The sequence below is a fragment of the Squalius cephalus genome (genome assembly GCF_949319135.1).
Source record: "Squalius cephalus genome assembly, chromosome: 25".
NCBI lineage: Eukaryota > Metazoa > Chordata > Actinopteri > Cypriniformes > Leuciscidae > Squalius > Squalius cephalus.
Genome location: NC_137146.1, coordinates 14009999 through 14027288, shown reverse-complemented (window position 1 = coordinate 14027288; position 17290 = coordinate 14009999). Strand labels below are relative to the sequence as shown.

General features: G+C 40.5%; 1 protein-coding gene across 12 annotated transcripts in view; it reads left to right on the top strand.

Annotated features, from left to right (window-relative positions):
* The window catches only part of mllt10 (MLLT10 histone lysine methyltransferase DOT1L cofactor), a 48593-nt gene that overhangs the window by 21448 nt on the left and 9855 nt on the right, over positions 1–17290 (top strand). For all 12 annotated transcript variants that reach the window (XM_079862593.1, XM_079862584.1, XM_079862583.1 and 9 more), the window contains 6 exons: positions 1553–1648; positions 1762–2074; positions 4210–4851; positions 9337–9509; positions 14578–14692; positions 16892–16964. In XM_079862593.1, the coding sequence (XP_079718719.1) occupies positions 1553–1648; positions 1762–2074; positions 4210–4851; positions 9337–9509; positions 14578–14692; positions 16892–16964 (1412 nt within the window). The remainder of the gene's footprint in view (positions 1–1552; positions 1649–1761; positions 2075–4209; positions 4852–9336; positions 9510–14577; positions 14693–16891; positions 16965–17290) is intronic.

The window sequence follows — 17290 nt, the reverse complement described above, 5'->3', positions numbered from 1 at the left end:
GTAGTTGAATTTTAATACTTAGCCTGAAGCCTCGGGAGTAATTTCTTTGTTCATCCTGAAAGAGATTTGCTACATTTCACTAATCTGCTGAAGGCATTGATGAATTATGATAAATGCCTTGGCATTTTTGTTCTCTCTTTTCAGTCACCTCTGCCTGAACTATTCATCTTTGTATAATTAAGATAGCTGTCGTCTTATGTCAAACTCTTTCAAGACGTTTATGTCAGAATTTTAATTAGACCAGTAAACAGCAGTTCATAACTGCATTTTGTCATTACATAAGGGTCTACATATCTAGATGGTTTCAGTTTATTTATTTGATGGAATTAAGATGAATGTTGTGCATTTTTCTTTTTTTCCATTCATAATTAGAGCCAAGTAGTGGCAGGATTTTTTTTTCTCATACTAACACTGCCTTGTCAACACCTTTAGAAACTATGTTAATTAAGACTAAGAGTTTTGTCTTTGAATCCTTACGAAATTAGCTCTTTTCCTGTAGAGAAAATGTGGCATAACAAAGCTTTGTAATTTCAGTAAATGCTGTTATAATTGTAATTATTTTGTCACTATTAATAAACTTGTCATTTTGGTTTTGTGGTTAAAAATATGTGATTTGCAGCATAAGCAAATAATTTTTAAACATAAAACAAAAACAGTGACATTTGTTTTGGATATGTAGGTTGTAGATGAAAACCAATAGCAATACATATTCAATACAAATACAATCTTTTCCAACCACTTAAAAAAAAATTCCCAAGGTGCTTATTCAACACCTTAATTTCCAATGTGTATGATTTTTCTGTTCTAAGAAAATGGCATTTAAAATGGTATATGCAGGAAAATGGTAAATGGCGTAGAAGAAGCAGAAGCTCATTTTCATTTTCATTGAAAAACTTGAGCCTGGGGGCCACTGGAATTGTCCCCGTCACTTGCACAGAGAAGTAGCATAAACCGTTATGTTCAGAATAATTGTCGATTCTAACTGAGACAATGGCTGGAAGATGACAGAAAGGGGCAAAAAAAGATAGACGTTTGTATATCGCTCCAGTGGGGAATGTGTAAATATTCTCTACGAATGGTTCAGGATCACTGCATATTTTTACAGCCATGCTCTTAAGAAAAGAAACGGAGAGGTTGGAGGTGTTCGATTGGAGTGCGAGGTGTAAATTTGTTCACGCTCCCGTTTCTCGGGTGCAAATAGAGCTGTGTACAGCAGCACTAGACTGGGGTGTAAATTAAGCTGCAGTAGAGACTGGTCAGGCCTGCAGTGTGAATCCTTTCCCATCCAGAGGAATACCTTTTATTTTTCTTTACAGGAAGATCTTCATGGGAAGCACAAGGGGCTCTCCTTGCTTAGAATGAATGCATGCAAACGATTGACTTTTTCAGAATGGGACTTGCATTGTTTCACCTTTTTGCATTTCCCATCTTTCTGTCTCTTTGTTTTCAGAAATGACAGTCTAGGCTAAAGTCTTTACCAAGCTGTACTGGCTTCAGTCAAAACCTTTTCTGCACCATCTTCATTAAGTTTTTTGTTGTTGTTTCATCACAGAAACATAAAGAAAGAGATCGCCACAAACCAAAGCACAAAAAGTCTTTGGAAATGACGCCTTCCCTGGTGCCAGCACTGATGGTGTCCTCTGAGAAGGTGAGTCCACCTGTCTGTTAGACTAGGATAGATGCCTGAGAGTTTGTCAAATGTCAATAAATAAGTGCATTCTAGCCTTTTTGCCCATGTGTGCATTCCCTTTTTGCCCACAGAGCTACAACAGCAGCAGCGGCGGAAGTGTCTCCTCCATCTCCTCCACTCAGAAGCGACTGGATGACAGTGGAGGTCGTTTCACCAATGCCAACTTCCAGGAAGTTCCATCTCTCTCCAGTTCCAGCTCCAAGGATGGCGGCTCCTCGGATGGTAAGAGCTCGGATGGCAAAAGCAAGAAGTCCAGCAGTCACGGCACCAGCTCAAGCTCGGCGTCCAGGGGCCGCAAGTCCGTGCCGAGCAAAACCCATGGTCCTGTGGTCACCACGGCGACTTCATCCACGGCCCCCTCCTCGACCAGTCCTTTTCAGCAAGGTGAGACTTTCAAACATGCCAACTTCACTTTCACTTTAGATTGTTGATGAGGTGAATTGGTAAACACCCTCTCCATGTTCCTGAATTGAACGGCCAGATTCAAGTCTCGTGCCGACTTCCTGTGCGTGACATTTTGAGTGAGTCTGTTGTGACAGAGCTGGATGGAAGCCAGAAGCCGTAAGCTTGGCATGTGTGTGCGATAAGGCTTTCGTCTGGCTGGCTGCCGCTGTAATGTGGAGCGGAGAGTCTTTCCGAACTGGCAGTGCTGTGGGTGGCGTCTGTGTGTGTGTGTGTGTGTGTTTATGTGTGTTATGAGGGAGGTTTGGGAGTCAGAGGAGAAGCATGTTCCCTTCCTTTCTGCTATCATGCCGTGATGGAGGGATTGAAGCAGAGGTCACGTCTGGAAAATTCAGACTAATCATTAATGTGTCAAAGTGCTGCAGGGGCCTCCTTGTTGGAGTTACGCGCAAACTTCATGGAACCTGGAAGAAGAAACAATGCAGTGTTTTCTCAGCAGAGCGCAATGAGATCAAAAGATGTTGGAGATTAACTATAGAGTCTAATCTTCTGACTTAGAGTGTCATATTCTCTGGGCTGTTGTGACAACACAGACCCAGCCACACAACTGTCCTGTTCGGCCACCCTGATGTAATATCCCAAGTATATGAGAGATTACAATATCAGCAATCTTTTATTAAATTGAGTCCTTTGTGTTTGACAATAACAGAGAGCTGTAGTAATATGTAAAGTTTTGTATATTGCCGCTTATGTGAATCTTGTTGTTGTTGTTGATATAAGAACGGCAGATAAAAAGTAATATTCTTTGAGTCAGGATTTAAGATTTTAAGTTAAGTGTGCTCTCTTTTCAGACAGATTTTGCTCATCTTCAGGCAGTAAATGGATAGAAGTGCTTAATCTAGGATCCGGCGATAAGATACAGCAAAATTCCTGAATGTGTTTTTGGAACAATTACAAAATGCAGCTAGTTATCTATTTGTCATGGCAGGTTATTTGTGATATTACTTTATCTATCTGTGTGTGTTTAAATGTTTGTGGGATAGACTTGGGTGATAGAGTGCACAGTAAAATTGGTAAGTAAAGTCTCTGCAGCCTCTTGCCACAGCTGTGAAAACATGCACGTCAGAGTTGTTTCTCTGGCTTTGGTTAAAGGACGAGTCCTTGCCTGAGGCGAGGGTCTGAATGAACACCTAGATCTGGGTCACCATTCTGGCCTGCCTACGTACCTGATTGTTTGGCTTCCTGCAAATTTGACCGGTCCACCAGATTATGAAATTTCCTAATTTCTTCAGAAAATAGTTTTCAAAAATATTCTCAAATACGTTTTTTTTTTGAATTATCAAAAACAATTTTGATTTTGAAACTAAAACATTCTCATCCAAGAGGTAAAGTTAAATCATTGTGTTTAAGTTTCATTTTTGAATGCCAGATCAGGAGAAAAAAATGAGCATCAGGTCATTGATCCTCCTACCTATTCAACGTTTTAGAGAGGATTTTTTTGGTATTCATTTCAGACAACTAATATAGTTGGAGTCAATAAGATTTTACTTTTTAAATCTTACCAGCCCTTTTAACTCTTTCCCTGCCAGCATTTTTGAAAAAAGTTGCCATTATTTTACATATGCATATGCTTACATATGCTTTCACTTGTTTCTGCTTCTTTTTCGCCTGTGTTTTGATCCCGGATATTCTGTACTCTTTCTGAAGATGTGTAATAGCGCTCCCGTACCGTATAACTGTGAAAACACGGAAAGCCGTCAAAAGTCCGTCAATGGCGGGGAAGCGTAGTTTCATAAGTTACGGAAAATTCTGTCAGTGGCGAGGAAAGCGTTAAATGGTAATGTTTAATGGGGCAAAAGTTGCTAAACTATTTATGCAGAGAATTGAAAATGATTTATACAATTTTACAAGCTCTTAGTAAAGATGATTGTAGTGTTTTTGTCCAGTTTGGCGTCCAGCTGTGCTGTGTTTCTCTGTCCTTAAAAATTGAGGCTGCAAAAAGGTATTCGTTTTATGACCACATGCCACCTCTCTTTTGGTTTATGCTGACGGTCTGTTAATGTGGTTGTGACATTAAGGTGCACTTTTATCTTCATCTCTTCCTTTTTCTCTCTCAGGTCTTATATTAGGCAGCAGCAGCAGCAGTAAATCAGCCACTAGTGGGGCTGTGGTTCAACCCACATCTGATTTCCTCAGCTTCTCTGATCCCAGCCTGAGGGCCGGCGACTCGTACACGCCTCCATCCTTTGGCCGTTGCCACGCAAAGGGTGGTGCGGAAAGCGGAGCCTCTGAAGGCATGATACCTCTCAACACCTTCATGTCCCTCCCCCAAAGCTCCAGCAAGCATTATGAAAACTGTCACCCAGCTGGAGAGCTGGGTGGCCTGGCCTCCGCCGGCTACAAACGACCCCAGCCCTCCTCGTCCTCTTCCTCTGCGACATCATCTTCATCTACAGGCGAGGATGGAGTGAAGAAGAAGAAGAGAGGGAACTGGAGGAACCGGTATGGACCGTGCTTTACCACCCAGGACAGTAAAACCACTGATACCGGAGAGCACGGATCCACAATGCCCTCATCCACCTCTCCTTCGCCATCCTCCATGAGCACCATGTCCTGCCGCGGGAGCACCGTCAGCAGTACTGGAGGTGTGGGAGCGGTGGGTGCTGGTAGCAGCAGTCTGGGGATTCAGAAGTCCCCATCCCTCCTCAGGAATGGAAACTTACAGGGTATGACTGTCAGTTCCCCACCTGCTGGACCAGGTGAGCAGAGAGAGCCATAAGATGCATTTCATTTGTTTAAAGTTTACTTAAATTCAGCATGAAACTAAAATTGTTCATGTTTATTATGAATTGTTCAAATTTTTTTTTCGTTTGACATTTCCATTATCTTGCATTGGAAACAAACTTCTAGCTTTCATGCTTTGGGTTGCCAGATGTCAAGAGTTAAGATCCCTCAATCAAAACTTTTCTCTTAAATGGATATGTATTCCTTCCTAAGTTCCTAAGTTTTACTTAATCATCCCAACGTGGCAACCATGTGTATCCAGTCTCTCTGCACTGTATAAAAATTCTGATGATCTTAAAACACAAACACACAAAAGTTTAGCGTTCTTTATTGAGATATCCTGTTCAAATGAATGTGTAATATAGCCAAACTTGTTTCCTTCGTACAAGTTGACATCCTTTTGATTTGTGCTTACATGGAAGTATAAGAATTCTGAGGAAATTTCTCAAATGAGAACAATCATGATTAATAATTAAGGATTATAATATGAGCAACATAATCATAATTATCAGTTTAACCATTATCGTGCAGCCCTAGAATGGATGATAAAATCCTATACGACTTTGTCTAAATAAAAAACTAACTAAAATCATTATTTTTAATGCTACACATGAATTTAGGCATATATATATATATATATATATAAATAAACCATTGTACACATTATTTCAAAGGAAAAAAAGTGCATATTTGCTTTGAAATGATTTTCAGCTGACATCACCAACCCCTCTTGTTTTTTAGCCATCTGCCATATTGAGACCATTTTTTTCCTGAAGTCCCATCCTATTTCATGTTGACTTTGAGGTTCATGGTTATGTCTATTTTTTTCAGCCCATGTTGTTTTTTAATTTCTATCTTTCACATTCACAGACTCATTTTTATTCCTTTTATGAATGACGTCTACCATGCCTGAAGTTATTTTTTTCTTTTTAATACGTCTACACACTCTTTAATCCAAATATTCTCTCCCAACTTTCTTCTCAATTTTTCTTTCCTCATCTTTTCTTGTCTCTGTTTTTTTTTACCTTTACTGTTTTTCTTGTTTCTTTTTCTTGGACCCATAAAAATGGAAGCATATAAAAAAATGGGCTATCATAAATTGGCATGTTTTGGTCGATCTGAGATAATTATTTTTCAGGAATTACTCGTTGGAGGGTCTTTTCAATATCGCAGTCAGTTCAATTCCTCTAATTCATCTTAATCTTGCCATGAATTGCAGTTTTTTCCATCTCTATTTATTTAAAAAAAAAAAAAAAAAAAAATCCATTTGAGGTCCGCTTTTCTCGAATAGAAGCCTGGGAACCAGCATGATGTTGTTTTGGTCTGTGCTGAAGCTCATTAGGATAAAAGTGGATGGAGGTGCTCTCTAAAGTGCTTCCTCATTCCTACCTGATTGAGAGCTTAGAGTGGCCCGCTGAATCTCCATAGAGATGCACATTAACCTGTTGAGCCCGAGGGAGCTGGAGGAGGGAAGGAGCCCGTAACAGGCAATTAGTTAAAATTTTATTTGTTCCTCCCTGTCGTTGTCTTCGCTCGGGATCTAGAGTGAGCCGACATCACTTACTGGTTTAAGATAGTGTGTAGAAATGCCCTGACCCCTACTGGCCTTCCCGTTCACTGAGCTGGAACCAGAACTTGCGATCTCGGTCCACATACTACGTTCTTTCTCACTCATTTGCTGGCACTATCTCTCTCACACCTGCTAAATCTAGCCATTGACATAAGCGCTCCACGTACACATGCCAGCTAGAATGTTAAATGGGCCTTATCTGTGGCGCTGCACTGTTGCTTGGCAACCATCCGGCTTTTTTGTAGTTTCTTTCCTTCTGATTAGAACTTAAATCTGCTGTGTCTTTTTTTTTCCCCCTCTTTCACTCCCCACTATGTGCTGTCTCACTATCACCCTGTCCCCTCTCTCAAGGATTTTTTTGTTTGTTTTGTGCTTGTTCTCCCACCCGTCCCTGCCCTCACCTGTTCCTGGCCTTTGACTGGACTGTAAATATTTAGCCATTGCTAATGCAGGGCTACAGCAGAATGCTCCACCTCATCTATCTGTCTCACCCTCCCTCTATTGCTCCCTGCCCTATTTCTCTTTTTTTTTTTGGATGGATGGATGACTGGTTTATCAGGGGAGCAGTGGGGGCTATTATTAAAGGCAAACATCCATCTCAGCCCTGGCCGGGTGTAGGGCTTTATAGGGTGTTATTTGGAGAGGGGGGAATGATTCTTGTTGGTTTTCATCTGAAATTAGAAGGAAAAGCTGGGTGAGACAAATGGGCACAATGTACTGTAGAGGCTGGAAGACTCTACACAACTTTTGATAACCGAACCGATTTTAAAACACTAGGCATTGTACGCTTGTCGTACGCTTGTGAATTTTGAATTCATTCATTGTGAATATATTTTAGATGGACGACTTTTGTAATTTTTTTGTAGCATCTTGCACATGATACAGCATGATACTAAAAATGTTGCACACAAGTTCAAATAAGTTCAATATAAAAAGAAAATGCATTTGTTTTTTCTTTTCACTGCCCTGCACTTTGCATTTTTAAATGCTAAAACATATTATGTGTTACAATGTACCTGTATGACTTTCTTTTCCTCTTTTAAAGAAAGATATTGTTTGAACCATATTTTCTATACAATGAATACAATTTTGTCTGTCCATACAATGAAGTCATTTAAGCCCCATTGGCTTTAATTATATGGACAAAACAACACAGAGACATTTTTCATCATATCCTCTTTTATGTTCCACAGAAGAAAGTCACACAGGTTTGGTGATATAACAACATGATACAAATAATGACAGAATTTAATATTTGGGTGAACTATCCTTTTAAGCCTGGATTTATTACTCTAGGATGAAACTGTGCAGCTGTTCTGTCCTTTCAAGTAAACATTGACAAGCAGTGCATGCATTTGCTGTATTAACTGCAGCCGTGCGCCTTAACTTATCGCTCTCTGTCGGGACACATTAGAAACATCAAGCCTGACTGACTGTTCGCATGTCATGGAACATATCTTGAAGCTAGTAACCCAACGCAAAACACTTCAAGACATCGATTACTGTTCATGATAGCACATTTAAATTAAAAACATCTGCCACGTCAAAGGCCTAAAAGTGTTCTACTGCCGTGCAACAATACCTCGAATCAGTCCCTCCTTTCTTCTCTTCGTGCGTATGGAAAGTGCAGAGGATCCTTATCAGGTTCTGGGCCTCGTCATTAACCTCCCTCTGAACTCGCATGGATTTTCTGCTGAGAGAGGAGACAGGGGTTTGACTTGAAATGCTGGCTAATCTAATTTGAAATTTCCCCTCTCTTCCCCTGATTTGATAAGGGGGGGGGGGGGGGGGGTTTCAGGAGGAGATGTTAAGTCCTGATCGATCGGTCTCGTTCGATCAGCACCAGATAACAGGATCTTTGTCCTTGCTTTGTTTGGTCGCTCATGTCTTGTAACCTCTAATCAAATGCTCTGTTGGTTGACCTTTTCTGAAATGTTAATTATTAACCAGATTACCAGATCAACACGATGATTTAAAGATTGATCCAATCATTAATGCATCAAGTTAGCCGTTTGCATTCACAAATCTTCTAAAAGTAGAAACGAATTGGGATTAAGTGGAAAACCACGACACAGTGATGTCTAAGCTTCCTTTCTCTATTCCATATGCCCTATGTGGAGTTCAGAGCTTGGTACTGTAAATGCTTCACGTGGTACCTCTCCGCCCAACAATGTTTCCTTGTTTCAGCAGTGAATGTAGACTGCCGCGAGCCATTCATTCCTTTGTGTGGCAAGGGGGCCTCTCTCGTTCCTGCAATGGGTCAGCCTGGGCCATCAGCTGGGTTTATTTGAGATGGTGGCAGGGGAGGAGGGAGAGAGAAAAGGGGGAAAAATCAATAAAACAACAGCAACAACAAACAGCGTGCATGTCATGAACCGGCACATAAATATGAATGGGCCGCACTCCTCCCTGGCACTCCGGCCCCGCCTGGAAAGCCCATTTTTACAGAAGAAATAGTGAGTCGTCAGATTCAGGGAACTGTTTTCTGGGTCACCGGGAGGCCGGTGCAGAGTGCATGTTGAGAGGACTCAGAAATGCTTTGTGCTCGCTCTCGATGTCTGCTGTAATGAGGGCCTGGTCAGACAGGCCATTCAAAGTCCACAAAGTTCATCTCAGGGGCAGCGAGAAAGATAGATGGATAACCAGTGAAGGTATATTGGAGGACAGAGGTTGCCCTTACAGCTATTAAAACTTTGCTTTTACCACTAGATTACAGGTCATAACCTGTGTTGATTTGTTTCACATCCCCCAGTTGCTATGCCAGATCTCCTGCTGATAAACAAAACAATGTTATTTTTGACTGAGAATTAAAGAAAACGTTTGTCTTGGAGATTATTGAAGATGTGCTGTTTTACTTATATCATTTACTGTAATTGCTGTCTTTTTGCAGGTTCGTACCCCAGCAGTAGTGATGTAGCCTGCTCGTTGCCCAGTGCGGTGCTTGGAGGGTCTCTGTCCGGATCCAATTCCGAGTTACCTGCTCATCAGTCTGTGGTCACTTCAATGCCCACTCTCACCTCACTGCCCCCGACCGCCCCGTTCACCAGCACTTCATCCACACATGTGAGTATTTAACGGACCTTATTTTGCAATCATATTTTTTTTGATTATTTCAAAAGTGATTTGGTTTGCTTTTGGTGAAATGGGCGAATGAATAAAAGAAATCGATTTGAGCGTAAAAATGTGATTCAGCATCACTAGGTTATATTAAAACTGCATAAGATGTTTTTGTTTAGGGTTTAGCTACTAATACACTACCATTAGGTCAGTAGGATAAAAAATATATATATATATATATATATATATATATATATATATATATATATATATATATATATATATTGATCAGCATATTAGAATGATTTATGAAGGATCATGTGACACTGAAGACTGGAGTAAAGACTGCTGAAAATTCAGCTTTGCCATCACAGGAAAAAATACATTGTAAAATATATTCAAATAGACAACAGTTGTAATTGCAATATTATTTTACAATATTAGTTGTATTACAATATTAGCTGTATTATTACTGTATTTTTGATCAAATAAATGCAGCCTGGGTGAGCATAAGAGAACTTTCGAAAACAAAGAAAATCTTACCAACCTTAAACTTTTGAACAGTAGTGTATATATGCGAAGAAAAGTAATACAGCTAATCGCACAGCTTAGTTTCTGCTCTACACGTATCCGTAATGCATTATCTCTCACAAAATTAACCAATTAAATAGAATTATACTCATAGTTTTTGTACTGTGTGTTAATTTGCTCCGATTCTATCAAGATAATTGCTGTTTAAGCACATTCACGCCACAAATAGTAATTAACTCCTAAAAGGCTCAGATGTAAACGTTGGGTGCAGCTATTTATGTTTTAAGTAACTCTCATGTGATGTGATTTTTCCCTTTTTTCTTTTTCTACAGAACAAATGAATTTGGTTCTCAAGTGCCCAGGTTGTGCTAATGCAATATTTATGTAATTGCGACAGTAATATTAACAGTACGAAGGAAGCCATCTAAGGGCCGCATGTCTACATAACATGTCAGTGGGAGAAGTAAAGTTTGTCACTTCAGACCTCATTTTTCAGCTCTTGAAAGACAGTGTTTTGAGTCATTTAGGGTATTTATTACTAGGCTGCTTAAGTATATGGTCTTAACGGACGAATGTGATTGTGTTTGCATTAGCTAGTCAGAGAAGTATGTGTGGTCAAATAAACAGAACGACACTGTGAGAAAAGAGCTGTAATTGGCTTTATATTTGCTATATTCGCTTTGAGTTAGTAATTATATTTATATATAAATATAGATATTTTTCGATGTTTTTGAAAGTGGTCTCTTATGCTCATCAGGGCTGCATTTCATTTTTTTATTTGAATATATCTTAAAATATATTTTTCCTGTGATGGCAAAGCTGAATTTTCAGCATCATTACTCCAGGATTCTTTGTCACATGATCCTTCAGAAATCATTCTAATCTTCTAATTCTAAATGCTCAAGAAACATTATTAATGTTAAAAACAGTTGTGCTTCTTAATATAATTTTTGAAACTGATAAATTTTTTCAGGATTTTTTGATGAATATTTCATTTATTTGAAATATATATATTTTTGTAACATTCTACATTTATTTACATTACATTTATTTTGATCAATTTAATGCCTTTTTCTGAATTAAAGTATAAATTTCTTCATGCAACAATATTTAAATCATTAATAAATACAGAATGAATGAATCGGCGACTTCAGAATCCCCTCCCACTCGTTGACGAACTCCTGCGTGTGTTTAGATGGCAATAATAAAGTAAAGTCATTCTTACAGGCTCCCAGCGCTGCTCCAAATAGGCCCTTTGGAAGCGCACTAGAGACTGAGCACCATCTCTGCCGCTCTCCTGAGCATCTTTGTCTTGACTTGCACTGCTGTAGCAACCGGTCGTTTCCAGGCAACAGGGCTTTGTTTGTGCAGATCTGCCCTCTCTGCAGGCAGGGTGGCCTTACATTAGGAGATGAAGTAAACCCACTGATGGCCTTAATGCTGCAGGGCTCTCGGCGGTCCAGCCCTTTCTAACGCACGCTTGCAAATATCCTCCATTAGTCCTAAGCTTTATGGCATAGAGACTTAATATGATGGACTTTTTTCTTTACTAGGTAGTAGGGATGCACCGATACCTACGAGTATCAACGAGTCCGATACGATACTCCCATTTTTGGTACTTGCTGATACCGAAACCCGATACCTGTATTTTCACTGCATTTCTAATTTTAAATGTATTAGAAGATAAACCAAAGGAATATAAATCATAATAGTTGTCTTAATTTGTTTCAGTTATTTTCATGCTTAATTAATCCTGCTAAAATGCATTGTATGAGCTTCTGTTACTTTCACTGTTCATTCTGTTGCCCGTATCATATTTTATCTTTCATTTAATAGCACATCACATTTATTTAGAGCAGCTCCAGAAGGGCTCAGTGAGGATTGGGTCAGTGGTACAAATGTTAGACACCAGTGAAATATCAATTCTTTATTCCAATTTTGATACTACAAAAACTACCAGCCTAAGTAATGTGAATTTAAAACATTATTAAAGACAAGTAATCGGGCAGTAATAAAATAAGAACAAATAATCAAAAATATAGCACAAATAAATGCCCGGACACCATTTGAATATACTGTCTACATTCACTTGAGATATAACCGACTTTGTTTACTGGGATGCTCGCCAAGACAGGTGTTTTTACATAAACTTGTGTGAATTCATCCGTACAAGCGCAAGACGTGAAAGACAATTCAATTCAGTATTCGCACGCTGTCTATCAAGACGTTGGTTTTCGGAGCGGTCACTTTGGATGTTTCGTTCATGGAACTTCTTGACCTGCAAACGTCCTGTAATAATGTAGGGAACCACCCATTATACATAAATCAGGTAAAAGTTCATGTTTTACTTGCATACGATTTAGTTTTAATCCAAATAACACGTGCTGAGTGAACAATCAGCAGTCAAGAGCATTCAAAAGTAGTGCTCTCTCTCTCTCTCTCTCTCTCTCTCTCTCTCTCTCTCTCTCTCTCTCTCTCTCTCTCTCTCTCTCTCTCTCTCGTCAGTTAACGTTAATATGCCTCATTACATGCCTCATTTTACTTTCTTTGCCATTGACATCTGACTTAACTACAAACTTTCCACTGACGTCTGTCAGTGAAAAAGGGATGCGCTCAACCAGCTCATGCGTCTGTGCCGCTGTGCGCTCAGTCCACTGCACGTTTTTCTCTTATCAGGTCGCGCACCACAGCTAAATGTGTTACTATATTTTGTTTAATATTACACTAATAAGACACATTTACTTCATAGACAGTCTTCTTTTTTTAATCACCATTATACCCTCTGGACACAAACACTGTTTACACGCTGCCTGGTATCAGTTGTTGGTATCAGAGCATTTTTTTTTAAGTATGAGTACATGAACTCAGTATCGGCGCGTTCCTACTAGGTAGTTAGCAGTTCAGTAAACAGGTGATGTTTTTAAAAGTATGTCTGGGGTCAGGAATATAATAAATTTTTATTTGATGTATAACATGGTGTTTTATCATATATTCAGTGCAAACAATCATCCATCAGCATGACTGTCCCTGAGATGTTTGCAAATTTTTTTCTTCTCCATCTCTAACTCTCCCTTTGTGGATGGAAGAATGGTTGGACAAAAAAAAATCAGTGGTTGCAAGCAGGGCAGTGGTGACCTTCGACCCCAGCACACACCCCCTAGGCCCACCTCTGTCCCACTATTCGTTAACCTCTACAATGGTGCTGAGAGCCGTAAGCCTCAAACAATCCAGCTGTCCCTCTTTTCCCTGTGCGGGCGCATTGAGCTCAGCTCGCTGATGGGATGAGGGCTGACAGGCTGGACAGAGAGCTGTGTAGTGGGATGAGGGGTTCTCTTCATACTGGTCATGCTCCCTCCTCTCGCCTGAAAGAGGAGACTGAGGAATAGGGAGGGCCTGCGGGGCCGTGAGGGGCCAGGGGAATGCAGGATATTACTTTTTTTTAATTTTAGAACCATATCATTAATATTTATTATTATAATAATATGATTATATTATATATAATATATAATAATGATATTCAAAGAATTGGTATACAATTTTTTTTGCAATTTTTCTTTCAAGGCAGTTCAAATTCAATGTCAGGTTTAGGGTTGGAGTACCTGATAGACTTTGCTCCATGTCCAAATCATTTACATCTTGTAGTTGTTGGTTGAAGAGCCATAAAAGAAGCATGTTTTCAAGGTTGGTTTAAACATTGGCATTGTATGGGTGTCTATTTATTGGCCATTTGCAAGAGTGGTTTGCATCAATTGTATTTCAGTCTGATATGGTCAGAAATCCTTAAGTTAGACAAAGACATTATTCTATAATAACGGAGCAAGAAATCCAATACATTGTAATTTCACCTAGCATTATTTCCTGTTTGGATCAGATAAGGACTTGATGTAGATAAAGCAAGCAAAGGAAAAGGAAAGAATGTATTGATTTTATGAAAATATGCAGTGTGAAAAAGGATGGAGTAAATAGGATGTGTTGTATGAAGTGCATAAGTGTATGGATCCCCCCCCCCCATCCTTGCTGATAGCAGGGTCTGTAAATTTTAATAAATATGAGTAATCATCTCTTTTATGTAATAATTCTTCAGTTCTCGATAATTCTTCATCCTCCCAATAATTCTCTGCTATTAACAAGATTGTTTTACAGCAAAAGTGTTATTTAAATGCAAGTCATGTGAAGGTTTGTGTGGTTTCCACCATGCACCAAGTTTGTTGTTGCACATATGCTGCTACCTCAGAAGCAACACCGCAACCAATCCTAACCACTATTAGGGAAATAGCTTAATTGGATTAAATAATTAGCTGCAGAAGCACATGGTCTGCATGTTGTTCAGGGCTGTGGATCTGCTGTTGCAGGCTCAGCCAATTCTCCTGGCTCACAGGAAATACAGCTGACATGGTGTTTTATCATCCAGCTCTTTGGCCAACGCTCATGCACACATTCATACACGCACATGCAGGGACACGCACTTAGGCACCCGAAATATTTGGAATTTGACAGGTTTTACATCTTTAGTCTAACTCTTTCTTATGCTTTTCTTCCTTAGTCAAACTCGCTACCGGGATCCTTTAACCTGGCGCCATCCCATATGTTCGGAAACAGGCTGAATCCGACCTCTGCTATGGCTGCACTGATCGCCCAGTCCGAGAGCTCCCCAGCAGGTGAGAGACACAGACGGGGAACCACACTGATCTTTAGCTGGTACCTCCCACTGGCACAGAATTCCCTTCTCAAATCCTTTCTTCCTGCTTCCTGCGCTCTCTTCTCCCATTTCTCCTCATCCTCCCATTCTTTCTCCACTCCCCTGTGCATGTGGAATGTGTGGTCAGCTGTATCCCCCCCCCCCCCCCCCCCCCCACACACACACACCTCCTCAGGTCGCAGAGAGAGGGAGAGCCAGAGAACAAAACTCCCCGGGACAGAGAGCTGAAAGTGTGCATACCTGTTAAATGAAGCATGCTACCACTCAAACATTTCATTAATCTGCACAATGACCGCAGTGATGACACAGAGGGGATTGCCCTGGGTTTAGGAGGCAGGCATACCTTAGACTCCCTCCCTCCATCCTGGGCCACTCAACACTTTCCCTGGACCCTGCCTAAACCCTGGGGGTCTCACTCATGAGCGAATGGGCTTGCAGGACCCTGTCATGGGGGTTGGGGTGGGGAGTGGGACCAGTTGAAAGCAAGAGAGAGAGGAGAAAAAGAGGAACACAGCCTTTGAGGAATAATGGATCAGTCATGCCCTCCTCCTCAAACAGAGGTCAGGGGGTCATTTGACTAACAATAGGAGGAAGAACACCCGTCCTTAAAGAGACCACCGCTCGAGACTGGAAAGCTTGCGTGCTTTTAGCACAAGCCCGGCTCTTGTCTGGTGATCGTTCTCAGCGCAGCACATCTAAAGCACTGATATATATTGAACAAGCTTATATTTGGACGGTACAATTTTTTTTAGGGAAATTAATACACCTAATATTTAGGGAAAATAGTAATATATTCAGCAAGGATATATTAAATTGATCAAAAGTGATTGTAAAGACATTTATACAGGTTTAAAAAACATTTCTACAAATAAATGCTGTTCTTTTGAACTTTCTATTTATCAAAGAATCCTGGAAAAGATTTCCACAAAAAAAATGATTTTAACGTTGATAATAATGAGAAATATTTCTTAAGCAGTAAATCAACATGGTTGTTGTAACTTCAGCTTTGCCATAACATAAATATATTTCCTATTAAAATATATTTTAGATTTAAGTTATAGTTATTTACATTATTACTTTTTTTATGTACTTTTAATCAAATAAATGCATCATTGGTGAGCATAAGAGATTTCTTTCAAAAACATAATTATATATTATCTTATTATATATTATAAGATAACATTTAAATTAATAACTGTTTTGTTTGCATCTTACATACATGCCAGGTATATTTCAGCCATTAGCCACCCTGTTGTCTAGATATTGGCATTGGATTGGTCATTAAAAAAAAAAAAAAAACACTATTCTAAACATTTGTCATGGGGTCCGTGAGACTAACACTAGGCTTGTTTACATTTTAACAAAGTACTTGTTCTTTCCTCTCAATGCTGGTCACCTGTTGCTCATAGCTTTCCACTGTCGTTCAGACCCTGTTCTTTCTGTGTTTTTTATTTATTTTTTTATTTTGTAAAATGAGACCCGGTGCTTTCAGGTCCAGTCTGCACTGCAGCCCCAGGGCTGATCCAGGGTCAGGCAAGGGGTCAGCACCATAATAAGTCACACCAGACCTTGGGCGGCTTGCACTGATGTGCCTGCACCCCCACTGGAGCCAGCCTGCGCTTGAGGTGGTAGTGGGCTGGAAAGTGTTAAAAAGAACAAGACTGTTGAGAAAAAGGAAGGGGGGAAGGAAGCAGGGAGGAAGAGAAAAAGGGGATTGGCTAACTGTGACTTGAGGGGGGTGTGGAGAATAAAAAAAGAGAGAGAGAGACAGAGAGAAAGGAGGGAGGGGGTTATGCTTGGCGAGGCGCATATGTGATTCATTACTTTCACTGCAGAAAATGAAAAGCAGTGTCTGGCATGGGGCCTGCAGGCAGGGCGATGGGAGCCTCCACGGGAAAGAAAGAGCTGGGGTGAGGGGAAGAACGGAGGGAGGGGGGAGAGAGAGAGGTGACTCAGTGACACACTCGGTGGTGTCAGTGTGCAAGCTGAGCCGCCAGAGAGACCAGTCTGCAGCCCCTAGATGGATTTCTACGAGGGAGATCTGATGTCTACCAGGCTCACTTTGGATCGAGCCTGACGTTCCTGCATTTCCCAGGCTTCTCTTGTGCCCACATCTGCACTCCGGCTCCTTATCGACTGCTCTCTGTTTACCTTTCAGATCAGGAGCTAGGAGACGGAGCTCTCGGCTTCTCCAGAAGAGGAAACTCACCAAAGACAAGCCTCTCCCCTCGGTAAGTCCTATTTACATTCCTGAGCTAGACTTCCCCTCCTCCAGGCTCCGAGATTTTGCTCACCCTCCCTTCCCCCCTAGAATACACTCATTCACTCACTCCGCTTCCTCCCTTGCGCGCTCACCTTCCGAACAGCAGGCATTTTGAACACTCAGCTGTTGCCCTTATCGCAGTTAAAGCGGCTTCAGAGTTTGATGTGGCGATGATGTCTCCGAACGCAGAAACTTTCATTTTCTGTAACCCAAGATATAGCATTTTTTGCCCGGTGACTGAGGATATAAAATGGATTAATATTCAAGTGAATATACTGCACAAAATTGCCTCCA